The 15,276-nt window shown below is 40.7% G+C and overlaps 1 protein-coding gene across 4 annotated transcripts; it reads left to right on the top strand.

Moving 5' to 3' along the window:
- The first annotated feature begins 2,531 nt into the window (after positions 1–2,531).
- Positions 2,532–15,276, top strand: NIPA2 (NIPA magnesium transporter 2). 4 transcript variants are annotated; one of them, XM_059839434.1, is made up of 8 exons: positions 2,532–2,742; positions 5,815–5,871; positions 9,614–9,677; positions 10,038–10,253; positions 11,825–11,881; positions 12,664–12,754; positions 13,292–13,452; positions 14,292–15,276. In XM_059839434.1, exons 4-8 carry the CDS (start codon positions 10,115–10,117, stop codon positions 14,927–14,929), a joined length of 1,086 nt encoding a protein of 361 aa, XP_059695417.1. In that variant the 5' UTR covers positions 2,532–2,742; positions 5,815–5,871; positions 9,614–9,677; positions 10,038–10,114; the 3' UTR covers positions 14,930–15,276. The 4 variants fall into 4 exon arrangements, with proteins under 4 accessions (XP_059695417.1, XP_059695420.1, XP_059695419.1 ...); XM_059839437.1 differs by having other exon boundaries at positions 9,614–9,692; XM_059839436.1 differs by lacking the exon at positions 5,815–5,871.

The raw sequence follows: 15,276 nt of genomic DNA, 5'->3' as shown, positions 1-15,276 counted from the left end.
CTGAGCATATTTATCTCAGCAACGAAGTTCATACTGGCAGAGCATTAAAGACAAAAATCTCATTGTGTCAAAAGAAAAAAAAATCCTGTTGATTTTTTTGAGGCTTGTTCTACAAATTTAAGTCTTCAGCAGAGTCCCTTAAGTTCCCTGTGACACTGTAGATGTTGCACAAGTAGACTCACAGATGTGGTTTTTGTTCTGCTCAGCTGTCTTCACAAAACACAGCAGGAAAGTGGTCATCAGAGACCCTGTTAAAGCTTCCTGAGGTTGTACAGGTGTATTTTTGCCCTTTGCCCTTTTAAATTTTACAAGATATTTATACACATAGTAGATACTAAGCCCTAAAAAATCTATCCACCACAAAAGGACCTGCATTGACTGCTCTCATTAGATTCCTTGGGCACAAGGATGCTTTGTGCACCTGAATTGCCCTATGAGAACAGGTTAAATTAGGCAGGTTACCACCATTCTCATGCTTGGAGTTCTTGCCAGATGCTCAGCAAACATGCCTGAAATACTGTGCTGTTGTAAATTACTCTGGGATGGTTTGATTATTTTCCATTACTGAGCACAACCCCTGGCTTTGAAATAAATATTTATTGTGCCAAACTTTGTGCCAAATTGAAAGCATTGAATTTGTACTTTGAACAGTTGCATGTATGTTAAGCAGAAATAGCAGCTGAAAAAAACACAAGAGGGGATTAACAGAACAACTGAAGTTCCATAAATGTCTAAACTGCTTAGAGATTAATATTAGAGTTAATATTTTCATATATTTATTCATTATTGTTTTAGCTTGGTTGTCAGGTGTTTTTGAAGGGAGGAGAGCCGAGGGAGACAAGAGTGGAAAGGGAAGACTAAATTGACTTGCTTCAGACAACTCAGGAATATGTACACGTACACATTATCAGCATTTGGCATGATCACAGGCACATGAAGTTCTTTAGCTCCTTTAAGCTTTGAACCTAGCTATCAGTAATTAGTTGCTTCTGTTTATACTGTACTGGTTTAGGTGGCACAGATTTTAATCTTTTAATCCATTTGAGAAATCATTTTCACCAGCTGTTAACTTTTTCAAAGACTTCACAGTTTTGATATCTTTTGGTAAAACACAGAAAAGCCAGTGTCTTACTGTGTCAGTGCATAGATAATAACTGTAAATTGCTTAGCAGCTTTTTTATCTTAAAGTATATTTTTATATATACATACACATATAACACTATTTTGTAAGTGCAAAGATAGTTCATGTCAAGAATACTAGATTGGTTTTATATTGGGGAATGGAATGTTGCCTTAGAGAATAAAATAGGCCTAACATTTATCCATGGGCTTTGGGTGGTGTAGAAATGTAATTTCTTCAGAGCAAGGGACCATTTTTAATGAGATACAGCACAGCAGGAAACATGATGAGGAGCGGCTTTGTCATGGGTATCCCATGAGGGAAAGCCAAGATTGGTTTTGTTTCCATGTGTTGCAAAAATGAAGCAGCTACATGTGCAGACCAGGATAATGTCAACACAAATCCTGAGAAGACTGAAAAAATAGGAACTGCTGTCACTAAGGGATGTGACAAAACTGTCACGGTTTAAAGAGCTGCATGTTCCATGTGGAGATACCACAGGTACTTTGGCAGTGTTGGTTGCTCAGACTTAATGTTACAAGGCAGCTGTGTAAAGCATATTCAGAGAGAGTCGTGAAGAAACCTAAGAACCCTCTGAGCCTGATGCTTGTTATGACTTTGAAAGACTCATTGTGTGTGAGGACAAGTATTTGTCTAACTGTATTTATCCATTTACTTTGCATGAGATGAAAGCGGTTTGGGTAAAGCAGTGCTGAGAATGGATGACAATGATTAAATTGATTCATTAACCGTTCCCTTTACCTGGCCCAGTAAAATGTCTCTCTCCCTTATGGCAAACAGCTTGTGTTTATTTCAGCCTGCAAAAGAGAAGTCTTCGGGGTGACCTAATTGCCGCCTTCCAGTACCTGAAGGAAACTTATAGGAAAGATGGGACAAGACTATTTATGTAGTGACAGTGCAGGAGGGAATGCTATCAAAGTGACAGAAGGTATGTTTTAGATTAGATAGTAGGAAAAATTCCATACTGTGACGGTGAAGAGGAGCTGAAACAGGCCCAGAGAAGTTGTGGATGTCTCATCTCTGGAAGTGGTAAAGGCTAGGCTGGATGGGGCTTTGAGCGAGCTGGTATAGTAGGAGGTGTGCCAGTCCCTGACCACGGCAGGGTGGGTTGAACCTGGATGATCTTCAAGGTCCCCTTCCGACCCAAACCATTCTGTGACTTTACGATTTTCTGTGAGTGCAAAATCTGCGCAGCGCGGATGCTGGCAGGGGCGGGTGGCGGCAATGACCTACACCCCGGCTGCAGGGCGGCCGCAGCGAGCACGGCGAGAGCGCCAGCACCCAGCCCGGCCGTGGAACCGCCGCCAACCCGGGAAGGGAAGGCGGGCCTGCGGGAAGGGAATGTCACCCGCGGCGGGCGGGGCTCGGGGCCGGGCCGCGCCCCTTCCGGCGGCCGCTGCCGGAACCGCGGAGCGGAGGGGGCGGACGGGCCCGGGACACCGCCTCGCCTTGCGCTGCCGCTGCCGCTCTCTCCCGCCCCGTCCCGTCCCCTCATGGCGCTGGAGCGGACGGGCACCGGCCCCTCCCGCCGCCCGCTCCGGCCTCCCCCGCCCCCGTCTCCTCTTGGTTCGCCGGGCATGTGAGCGGGGCCGTGACCGCAGGTAACGGCGGGGAGAGGCGGGAGGGGGCCCGGCCGGCCCCGCGGGGGCGGGGGGAGGCGGGGCTCCTTCCCCGCGGAGCGCTCGGCGCTGGGCCCTCGGTGCCGGGCGCTGCGGGTGAGAGCGAGCGGGCCGGGGGCGCAGGGCTCCGGGCCTTGAGTCTGGCTGTACAAGCCCAAGGGTGGTTTCTCCGTAGTGGGAAACTTGTGCTTTGGTGTGAGAAGGCCGAGATTAAAAGCTGTAAATCGGGCTGCTGGCGGGGTTCTCCCCCCGGGCAGAGGTGTCCAGGTACAGTGTGCTGGGTCTGCCCGTGCTCCGAGCCGCTGTGCCCCGTGCTGGCGTGTGCGTGTGGTTAACCAGGGAGATAAATGGTTTGTCTTCGGTTTGGTCCAGGGTTGAGTTATCCCAGGTTGAGTCTTGTGCAGCCTGGTTCCAGAGCACCTTCAGAACTTCAGAGCCCTGCTGCATCATTTTGACGTGAAGAAAGCAGTCGTAGCTTTGCATTGTAGTTCATTGTAGTCTTAAGCTGACCAGGGGAGGTTTAGATTGGACATTAGAAGGAATTTTTTCATAGGCAGGGTGATGAGATGTTGGAGTGGTTGACCAGGGCGGTACCTGGTGGAGTCACTGTCCTCGGAGCTGTGTAAGAAAAGATTGGATGAACATGGCACTTAGTGCCGAGGTCTATTGACATAGTGGTGGTTGGATTATAGGTGTGACTCTGTCTGAGATGTCTTTTCCAGCCTAGTTGATTCTGTGATTCAGAGTGAAGATTTTTGTTCATTCATACACTGTGAAGATATTGCCTGGATCTAAGTCCTTCCCCCATGTTTTTTTCCCCCAGTCTTTTTCAAGCAGTCAGCTTTCTCTATTTCCCTACGATGTCTTTAACATTGTTTGTACTGAAAACGTGATAAATGTAAGTCATTGTGGTTCTGTCTTAATGCCTCTGATGTGCCTTGTACAGTTAGGGTTTTCCCCCTGCAAGGTAACAGCTTCATTGATAGAAAATTACTCCATAAACTCCATAGGGTTTCGCTGGTATCATTGTATTTAGAATTCAGTGTCACACTAGTTCTGCTTTTTTTAAAGTACTTCATTCTGATTATAAAATCCTGCAAACAAGAAAGCAGGTTATAACAGGTTATCAGTGTGTCAAAAGAGTAGCTGTGACTAATGTATAGATTGGACTTTAACTTCCTGGATTATCTTAAATTTGAAACTGCCCATATAAAATACCAAAGGTGGAACTTCAGTGACCCTGTGCTGGTTATTCCTCCCACAAGAGTGGAACTCATGTGCCAGGTACAGCAAAGATGAGGCAAGTCTTATCTTGAGTCTATTTTGATAGCTTTCCATGAAAACAGTCAATGCAGTATCAGTTACAAAGCACTGCCTGTAGTTTGTATTCAGTTAATGAGTAACACTGTTATAGTGAAGATACTTTTAAACTTTATGTGAAAGTGCTTTAATTAAGGGTCAGTTTTTATAGAATAACTACAAGTAGCACATGCAAAGAATAGGTTTTTAATGTGGATTTTTTTTGTTTCCTCCTAGTTTCATGAGATGAAGTGCTTGTTGCTTTTGCTTTATAAATAAGAAATCTGCTGTAAAGTATTATTAATTTTCCTCATAGTTTATCTAAACCTTTTAAAATAGACAGCTGTAGGATAGTATGTTTTGCTTTCTGAGCATGTGACAGTGCCTCTAAAATATATATGCATATATATAACATAAATATGATTTTAGCTTGCCTGTGTGTAATATGTAAATAATTATGTTTATAAGTTTAGGCAGTCTTTAACTTTGGCAGAGCTGGGAAACTGCATCCTGTATTGGGGCAAATGTGCAGTACAAAATTGAATGTATTGTTTCCTAAACAGTGTATACAGAATCTGTAGGTCATTGTGCATCCATCTTGGTCTTCTAAAGGTGCACATGACTAAGCTTTGAACTCTTTTATCCTAATGCTCTCTTGTGTCTGTCCTTCAATGTTCTCTCTGTACCTCTGTTTAAAAGATATGTTTGTGAGTGGATGGAGCATGACTGAGGAAGGCTTGGATTTAATAATTAGGTATATTTGGGGGCATATTTAGTAATCTTACAAAGAACATTTCTGTGTTCATACTCCCCACTGCCCCAGCATTCTGTGTGTCCAAAGGAGGGCTGCAAAGGTGGTGAAGGGGGTAGAGGGGAAGCTGTATAAGGGGCAGCTCAGGCCACTTGGTCAGCCTGAAGAAGAGGAGGCTGAGGGGAGACCTCATCAGGGTCTACAGCTTCCTGATGAGGGGAAGCAGAGGGGTAGGCACTGGTCTCTTCTCTCTGGTGACCAGTGACAGGACCCAAGGGAGTGGCCTGAAGCTGCGTCAGGGAAGGTTTGAGTTGGATATTAGGAAAATGTTCCTCACCCAGAGGAACTGGGTTGGCACTGGAACAGCTCCCCAGGGCAGTGGTCACAGCACCAGCCTGACAGAGTTTAAACCTGTGTGTGTTCAGGCACATGGTGGGTTTCCTGGGGCTGTCCTGTGCAGGGGCCAGGAGCCGGACTTGATCATCCTGTGGGCTCCTTTCAACTCCGTGTATTCTGTGATTCTATAGAAACATCCTCTGAAAACTCACCATATCAAAGCACATAATTAAAACTTTATATTAGTTATCTTGCAATAAAAGTGCCTTAGCACTTTAGTTACAGAATGAAACTGAAGGAATTAGGAAAGTATTTCAGTTCAACTGTAATATGGTACCTTCTAAAGAATAGCTTAGATCACAGCTTAGTTTCTTTGATTTGTGAAGTGAAAAGCAAAAGGATGAAATAACTGTGGCTTCAGACAAGCTATATCTAAGGAAGATCAAATCTAAAATCACTCTGATTTGTTATTCAAAACATTCTGAAATTCAAATATTCAAAATATTATGCTACAAAAATCCTCTTCCTTTTTAAAGCATAGATTGGACATGGTCTTGTGTGTCATGCATGAAAATTAAATTGTCTTGAAATAGTGGATTTATTAATAATTTCTTAACATGCCAAATTCTTAACATGCCAATTAATGCTATTTTTGACTTCTGTTTTAGAAACCTAACTTCAAAATACTTAAGAAGTGAATGCCTCTGGATTTAGGAACAAAATTGGTATGTATGGAGCTGCCTACAGGCTCATCACCAAACATTTAGATTTCTGTTTCGTTTGGGAATGTTTGTTTCATGTAGTTTTATGCTTGTGGAAGGGAAGAAGGGCACACATAATAGCCAACATGACACATAATAGTCAATGTGTATTTGTTAAAGCAACTTGTTGATTCAACCTCCTTTTCTTCTCTGACAAGCTTTATGGCTAGAAGGGCATTAAATAGGTGCTTAATTCCAAAGTTAGAAGCATAAAAAACTTTAGCAGAGTTGACAGTAAAATACCATAGAACTGTTCAAAAGATGCAGAATGCCTGTACCTAGAGTATTATTGTCTTGTCAAAGCAGGCTTTTCAAAAATCTTCATCATGTCTGAATCTTTGTCTGTTTAATGTTATTGATTTGGTTCAAAAGACAAAGAAATAATCAATGACATTGGGCAGGGAAGGGTTGCCAGTGTGTAACCTTGGTTGAATGCTTTCAGGAAACATTTCTAAAAAAAGAGATGTTTTTTAATAGGAGTAAATGGAACATATTACACCCAGGCAGGAGTAATTTGCTATACAAGTGCAGGAAGTTATACCAATAGAGAAGTTGAAAATGAGTCAACAGTAGGTGACTGCAGAAAAAGGGCTAAAAAACCCACCTGGTTTGGATGTTTATAAAGAAATACAGTCTACCACTTATTGCAGAAGTGATAATAACTCAAGCCAAAGTACTATATACAGCTTTGGAAATTGCACTTAAAAAAAGCTTTTGGGAATGGACCTGGAGGGTGGCACAGCAGGAGACACCTGCAGGGTAATGTTGATATGTAGATTCAAAGATAAAGGGACTTGTATCTTTTTCCAGCAGTGGGATTTGGTAGTAAAAGTGAAGATGATCAGATAATTAGAGTTCCTAATGGCATCAAAGCGTGGCTGCCACATTTGTGAAGTTTCCTTTGCAAGAATTTTGTGGGAGAAGCTTGGCTGAATTATCTATAATGAAGAGCAGCAGTGAATTATGTAGTACGTGGCAAAGGGTTGAAATAAATGGCCTGTTAAGGTCATTTTTTTTTTGCTTAATGGCATCATCCTGATCATAGTTGAAAAGAGCAGGTTTTAAAAAAGATTCTTGAATTTAAATAATGTAGTGTATATTTAGATTATTTCTTGTAAGTCTTTTAAGACTGTCTGCGTAACTCTAGAGGGCTTGTGGCCAAGTAAGCAAAGTTAGAACAATGCACCATGTCTGCCTTTCCCAGCTCTAATTATTGCTTCCATACAATGTACAGCTTGTGGAAGTGATACTAATTTTCTTTGGCTGGTAACTCCCATATATTTACTTATGCTTATCTGCTTTTAAATGTAAAATATTACTTCTTCTCATTACACCACTTTTAATGTTTCTGAATATTTAGAGAGGTCACTTGCTGCAATAAATGTAACATCTTTGGAGCACTGTGATTGTGCTCCTTTTGAGAGAAAACAACTTCTCGGCAAAGAGGCCAAGTGTTATCCTGTTTTACGCCAGAGAGTCTGTATCTTGCTAGCATTTATGATACATTTGGTTACATCTTGAAAATAAGCAAAAAAACTTTGTGCCTGATCTAGATTTGCTTATCTCCCACAGTTTTTTTTTTCACATTCTGAGTTTCTCCATCGATCCATGTCTGATAACCTTCAAACCCAGTTCCCTGTGTGACCTGTCATTGCACTGTTGCACACTGAGAGTTATGACTCATGATGACACTGTCAGATCCATGGGCTATTCATTAACGAGTGGCTCTTGGAGGCATGGTGGATGTTGTAGCTTCTGTGAATAGGACAGTCTCAGTCCTTCTTTACTTCTCTGAACTAAAGAAGAAGCAGGAAACTAGTACGCCTCCATGACACTGCTGGTCTTGAGTGGATGAAGTGTTCTATGTGTTAAAATCAGCTGTGAACTTGATTAGAGAACCTTTGCAGCACTGCACAGCTGCTTTATTTAACTCCTACATTTTCTGGCTTTCCTCTGTTTATAACCTAGTTGTGGCCCTGGCTGCCGGAATGCAACAGCTTTGGCATGTCCCAAGGCAGAAACATGAGAGGTGTTATTTATTCCAGAAACTGCTCGTTTCATGGCATTTTCTCATGTCCATAGATAATTTTTCTTGATTATATTTATAAGCATGCATTAGTTCTTCTTTTAGTAAGTCTTAGGGTTAGAATTAAAGTTCTGATTTCCTAAAGTGTAAAACTTCCAGTGCCTGGTACTGCTTTGACCTTCCACATGTCAGTTCTGCACATGCAAGTTCTATCTGCTGTATACAGAGGGAACCAGATCTCTTCAGAGGGAAGCTGGGTCCACCATGACTGTGTGACATATGTCTGCAACTGTAGACATCTGAATTAATCTTAGGAAATAAGGCAGTCCAGCCAAAGCAGAAATGGGACTGGCTATGTCTGTTAGGACAAATAAATGTGATGGGAAGAGCTAGCAGTAAGTTATCTGAATTTATGTAATTTAAGTAGTTGAGATTTGAGTCTTTTACAAGGTTAACAGGGCACTTCAGCATATTTGGGACATGAAGGAAAGTAGAAATACTAGTTTTGATGTGTAACATCCTTTTCAAGTCTAAATTCATAAAATTACCTGTGAGCACACAAGGGTCTTCATTCTTCTGCAATTGAATTCTCCCTCTGCTGCAAAGAAAAGCAGCCTGTGCTTTTCCCTTGTTTCTGGAATGCAGTGGGTAGAAAGTGTCAGGATGGGACTAATTGATGCTCTTTTCCTCTGTCAGTGTAGGTGAAGATATGCAAGCCAGGGAGAGAAGAAAAAAAAAAAAGTGGCTTTGCCAGTATGGAGAGTTCTCTTTTAGTAAAAAGTTATACCAGTAAAAATAATCCTATTAATAATATAGCTGAAGTAGCAATTGTTGAAAAAACTGGTAAAGTATAAAGCTTAGCAAAAGCAGCCCTTCCTCCCCCAGATGATGCTATACCACTGTCACATTTTGCACCAGCTGGAGTTGGAAGAGCATTCTTAGCTCGATTACCTGAACAGAGTGCATTACACCTGCTACAACAGATGGTGGAGAGAACAGCCACAAAAGTCTTATGTCTTTTCCTTGCATTAAAAACTTCTTCAAGGGACTGAAAATCTTGTTTGAATTTAAAACTAGGATGATATTTTATGCAGTTGGTGAAGTGGCTGGGTTTGGTCTGTCTCATGCACTGATGAATTGTCTTTCTTAGTTTTATTTGTTAGGTGGTTTTGTATCATGCAGGAATCTAGTTTATTTTTAAAAGTTTTCAGAAAGTGAAAGCGCTCTCTTGTAGATCATTTACTTAGTTTCTCCTACGAAATAAGATATTAATAATTTCTGTGCAAGGATTAAGGATTTGAGAATTTTGAGCTGTGGCTCATGCAGCATTTTGAGTAGGGCCATGTTGAGTGCTTATTGTTTTCGCAGCCTAACCAGATGCAAGTAAGAGGATCTGTGTTCAGTTTTAATGCTAACCTACCAGTAGCTCTCTGTTAGGTTTTCCTAGAGGTATAGCAAATGAATCAAAGTTGAAAGCAGTAAAGTACAGAGAAAAGTAATACTGAAAGGTGCTTCATGCAAGTATGGGAAACTGTGTAAAATAATTTAACGAAGGACTTATTTCTTGCCAAATATTTCTGTTAAAGAGTAATTGCATGTGCATGCATATGAGGTTTGTTTGTATTATGAAAATGGCTATATGATTAAACATCCTTCTAATACTCTATTTCTTTTTTCTAGGGAGTTTATATGGAAGAAATGCTGCTGCGACTGTTCTCAAACTCTATTACAGACTGATTTCAGTGTAAGTCATTTTATGGTCAGTATCATGGTGTGCCAGACACAGATTTGCATATTCAATGAAAAGAAAAATAAATTACATATTTGTAAAATTTCCTTAAAGTTTCTTAAAGAATTTTTGTTTGTTTGGGTTTCAGTTTTTATATGCCAGGTCAGAAACTCTTCCTTCTCTGTGTTCAGACTTGTTAGTTACTCATCCTTAGTGCAAGCTTATACATGCTTCAGATTGCCTTTTTTTTTGTTAACCACTCCTTGCAGAAGCCACTTGCAGGAGAACCAGTCACATGAGCTGTTGAGGATTTTTCTATTCAGCACTTTTTTCTGCCAGCTTAATTCTAATGAGATTATTTTGCTCATGTTTCAGTGTTGCATCATTTTTTGTTGAGTATCAGAAGTTCTACTCCTCGTTGATCAATGTGACAGTGTTCAGTAGTTTACGAGATGAGCCAAACTCGTGGGAAGTATGACTTCTGTATTGGTCTGGTGTTGGCTATGAGTTCAAGCATTTTCATTGGAGGAAGTTTCATCCTGAAAAAGAAAGGTCTCCTCCGGTTAGCCAGGAAAGGCTCCATGAGAGCAGGTAAGTACCTACATCTTTTAATACACTGCTGATGTTTAGATTTTGCTGTTTAACAGAAGATTACTTCTGTTCATTAGTTCATCGAACTAGTGATCTTATTTTGACTTTCTTGGGTTTTTGTTACACGTGTATGAAACCTAAAACATAGAGCCAGTGTGTTTTTTCTCTGGAGTCAGATACCCTTAACTCTGTGTGACACATGCTATTTAATGCATATGTAATGCCCTCTGGGGACACTTGTCAAAGGATTCCTTTGTATGTCAGTTAAGTCTAAATTGTACTTGCAAATTGCAAGCAGCATTCTTAACTGTGTCTGTGCTCCTGAATGAGTGAATTTAAGAGAGTTTTAACCATGTTTGGGTGTCAGAAGATTGTTTTAGAAAACTAAAAGTCACGTGTAGTAACTGAGTGTGATGAGTAGTACACCTGAAGGGTTCATACTGGAAGCAATGCTGTTAAATATCCTCATCAGTGATACAGACAGTGGCATTGACTGGGTATGCTTTCTGCAGGGTCATGGACCACGCTGAGCTGAGGGGGGCAGCTGGTGCTTTAGAGCGAAGGAATTGGCATCCAGAGGGCTTGGGGAGTGGGTCTGTGCAAACCTCATGAGGTTCAACAAGAACCAGAGCAAGGTGCTGCACCTGGGTCAGGCCAAGCTCCAGTATCAACACAGGCTGGAGGATGGACAGATGGAGAGCAGCGCTGCCTAGAAGGGCTTGGACATGCTGGTACATGAGAGGCTGGACATGACCCAGCAATGTGCACTCACAGCCCAGAAAGCCAAATGTGTCCAAATCAAGTGTGACCAGCAGGGCAAGGGAGGGGATCAGAACACTTCTGAGGATAGGCTGACAGAGTTGGGATTGTTAAGCTTAGAGAAGAAAAGGGTCTTGGGACACCTTATAGCACCTTCCAGTACCTAAAGGGGGGCTTATTATAAAGGACAGAGAGATGAGATTTGGTTTTGGATTTGTTTTTGGTTTGGTTTTGACCAGGGCCTGTATTGACAGGACAAGGCCCAACAGTTTTAAATTGAAAGAAGATAAATTTAGGTAGGATAGTTGCAGCATCCTCAGATGATTCAGAAGGTTGACTCTGAATGTTTTTATTCAGTACCTGTCATCTTTGCTACTAAAAGATGGTTGATCTTGAGATATGTAATTCATGCACCCTGGTTTGGAATGAGAAAATGTGATGCTTGTACATGTAATCAGCCACATATAAACCATGTACAATTTCTGCAGAGCAGCAGTCTTAGTAAGAGACACATAGCTTGGCTTTTCGTATAATTTCAGTGATTTGAAAGAGCCCTGTTTCTCAGGGTAATGCAGATATAATCATCAGTGCCATTTCTAAAGAAATAAAATAACTGGTTGTAGGAGGCACAGGCACATCAGAAACTGAAGATGCTTTGATTTCAACCCTTTTACCTGGAGAGCCTAGTTACCAAAAGGCTGTTCATGTTTTTAAGGGCATGGGTTGCAAAAATTATTTTATGTCATGGCAGTGTTATAAGTGACAGGGTCTCAATGTTTTTAGTGGAATAGCCAACATTCTTTCAATTTTAGGTCAAGGTGGTCATGCATACCTTAAGGAATGGCTGTGGTGGGCCGGACTTCTTTCAAGTAAGTATCAACAATTATTCATCCAAGTGTCAAAAATACAATTTGCATTATATAATTTTAATAAATAACTATGCCACAGATGGCAGCATGGTTACAGAAAAGGGAACGAGATTGCGTTTCTGCAGTACATGGTAATGTTACGTGGTAATTTGATGGATGCAGTTCAGATTTTAATGTAACTTCTCTCACACCAGAAGCTCTTCCTTTAATGTAACTGCCCTCTTTGTGCAGTGGAACTAGGCAGACATTGGTTTTGTATGTCTTTGCTTCCAATATGCATTCTGTTTTTTGTCTTAGCAGAGAAGTGCTTAGATATATAGGATTTCTTGAAGGGAAGCATATTTTGGGATTATGCCTGATTTCTTAATTTTTTTCATTGCCTGAACTCTCAACTTACTGTCTGTAGTCAGGTAATTATGGCTTACTGTATGTGCTGTGCTATATCCTGCTATTGCAGATTTCTCTATGCTGAACTTCATGAGTCAAGCTGGCGGGCTGGGGAGCTACAGCACAGACACTAAAATAAAACACCTTCTGATTTGGTAGAATTAATTCTAATACCTGTTGTTTGTAGTTCCACAGCCTGCTTTTAAAATTTAATAGTGGGGACGAAGGGCAGGGATGTGTTCTGCTAGTACTGTTAGCTGAATGCTGTCATTTGTATTGTTCCCTTGCTGCATGTTTGTGTCTCCATGAACACTGTGGACACTTACTTGCCCTGATCAGAGGCTTGTTGCATGAGACAGCCTAACTCCTGGGTTTTAATTGCTATTCCTCTGCAGTGGGAGCTGGCGAAGTAGCGAACTTTGCTGCCTATGCTTTTGCACCAGCTACGTTAGTGACTCCTCTAGGAGCTCTCAGTGTTCTTGTAAGGTAAGAAACACTAACAGAAAGCAGGGTGACTTGAGACAGAAAAGTAAAATATTTCTTTAGAAATGTGTCACTGAACTATGCTGTAATAAATGCACTCTTTACAACAGAGTGCTTATAAACATCAGGAGTAACTTTTAAGTTTCTCCAAATACATAGTGGCTGTAATATAAAAGGGTTCTAGCCATGCATCTACATGTCCATCTCTGGAAAAAGCTATTGTCTTCTGCATTTAAAAAACACGGTGATCAGAGCAGAGCAGTATTTCATTCCTAAGATTCTTGTCTTTGTAAAATTATTTTTGCAAGTTCTCAGATATCGCATTTTTTTGGCAGGCAACATAAAAAACGGGTTCTGGGGCAGAGATGCCAAATACTAACAGGTAGTTCTGTCCCCAGCAAGTATCTCAAGATAGAAAATAGCTATTTTTAAGCTGCAGATTGTGTATGCAAGTGACCTGTACAGTCAAAACAACCTGTAATTTGATGAGCAAATGAATATTACTAATCCCATGTTTGTTGGTGCCTTTTTATTTCTTAGTGCCATTCTGTCATCCTTCTTTTTAAATGAAAAACTTAATTTACATGGAAAAATAGGATGTTTGTTAAGTATACTAGGATCAACTGTGATGGTAATTCATGCTCCACAAGAGGAAGAAGTAGAAACTTTGGATGAAATGTCCCACAAACTAGGTGATCCAGGTAAGAAAAATGCTGGCTTGAGCTGTATACAGCCCATCATTTCTTCATTTTATAGTTTCATTACTGCTTCATTTATAGTTTCATTATATTCAAGTTCCAGGAAGGTGGCCTGTGTCTGCTTCATGTAGGCATGTCCAAATGAAGTAGAGATTTGAATTCTGTAACATAATTCATAGAGAACGTTGCATGAGGGCAAGATGAACTTGTCTGGCCTTGAATAAAGTGCCTTGATGGCAACCACTGACGTGACGGTTTAAACAAATGCAGCAGCACAGGCGGATAAACAAAATTTCTATAACTTTTGATTGAAGTGTGTCATCTCTAAGCCCAACTTTGAGCTGTCCTTAAAATGAAAAGGTAGGTATTCATCTTAAACGTGAGGAAATAGCACAGAGACTAAAAAGTTGTTCTTAAGGAATTACCTAATCATTGGAAACCTGCTGATGAATACAGCCACCTGCCAAAATGTATCATCTCCTAAAAAAGACTCAATTCAGACTCAGGCCTGTGTCCAGTGGCATCTACACCTCAGAGTTTGGGTGTAAGGCAGTTTAGCAATCTAATCCTGTAGTAGTCTTGCCAATAGATTGGTAAAGGTAATACAGCACGCCTGAGCTACAACCTTTGTTTTGGCTTGCTCACTCTAAAATCATCATGTGATGTTGGAGGAATAATGAGAAACATCCTGAACTCTACTGTTTAAGCTGAGTTGTTAATGAGTGTTTTCCCTGCACCTCTAAGATAAATACCCCTGCTTCTGATAAATAGAGTCCATAAGTAACAAGTGTGTCCATTAGTGTCTATAAATAACAAGATTTTTTTTTTTCCTCCAACCACAGGTTTTGTGGTGTTCGCAACGCTCGTTGTCATTGTGTCTTTAATTCTAATATGTGTGGTGGGACCTCGTCATGGACAGACCAACATTCTCGTGTACATAACAATTTGCTCTGTAATTGGAGCCTTATCAGTCTCCTGTGTCAAAGGTCTGGGCATTGCTATAAAGGAACTTTTTGCAGGAAAACCAGTGCTGAAACATCCATTGTCTTGGATTCTGCTGCTAAGCCTTACTGTCTGTGTGAGCACGCAGATCAACTATTTAAACAGGGCTCTGGATATATTCAACACTTCAATAGTGACTCCAATATATTATGTAATCTTCACAACATCTGTTTTAACTTGTTCTGCCATCCTCTTCAAGGAGTGGCAACACATGGCGGCTGATGACATTATTGGCACCTTCAGTGGCTTTCTGACTATTATTGTGGGGATCTTTTTATTGCATGCCTTCAAAGATGTTAACTTCACCCTAGCAAACCTGCCCCTCTCTCTGCGGAAGGATGATAGAGCAGCAAATGGCACTTTGCTGAGCACATATGACAGCTTTAATGATGATGAAGAAAATTCTGCCTGCCTAGGTGAAATGCAATCCACTGAGAGTCTCTCAGCCAGAAGAAATGGAAGCTTGTCAGCCTTCTGAAAATATCTACTTGTTACTTAAGAAAAGAACAATACTGTAACCCTGGATTTTTTTTTTCCTGCTGTGAAATGTCTGAGCTTGTCTGGAAAGTCATGTACTTTTTAACAGTATGTGTAGACAATCGTTGATTTTTGAGTTTGATTTGTTTGGATAAAGAACACTGAAATGTTTTTTATTTGCCTTACTTTTACTTTAAAAAGTACTAAAATGACCTCAGACCACAATTGGTTTTGTTGCTTAAGTTATGTGTAAATACTTTCATTTCATTCTTCTGTTTTTAAGATGTATTGCACTAATTACAATTTTATCAAAAATAAATGGCTTTATTTCTGCATTGGTGGTAAAAA

Source organism: Haemorhous mexicanus, chromosome 2 (assembly GCF_027477595.1).
Source record: "Haemorhous mexicanus isolate bHaeMex1 chromosome 2, bHaeMex1.pri, whole genome shotgun sequence".
NCBI lineage: Eukaryota > Metazoa > Chordata > Aves > Passeriformes > Fringillidae > Haemorhous > Haemorhous mexicanus.
Note: the sequence above shows the minus strand (reverse complement) of the source record. Positions and strands in the feature narration are given on the sequence as shown.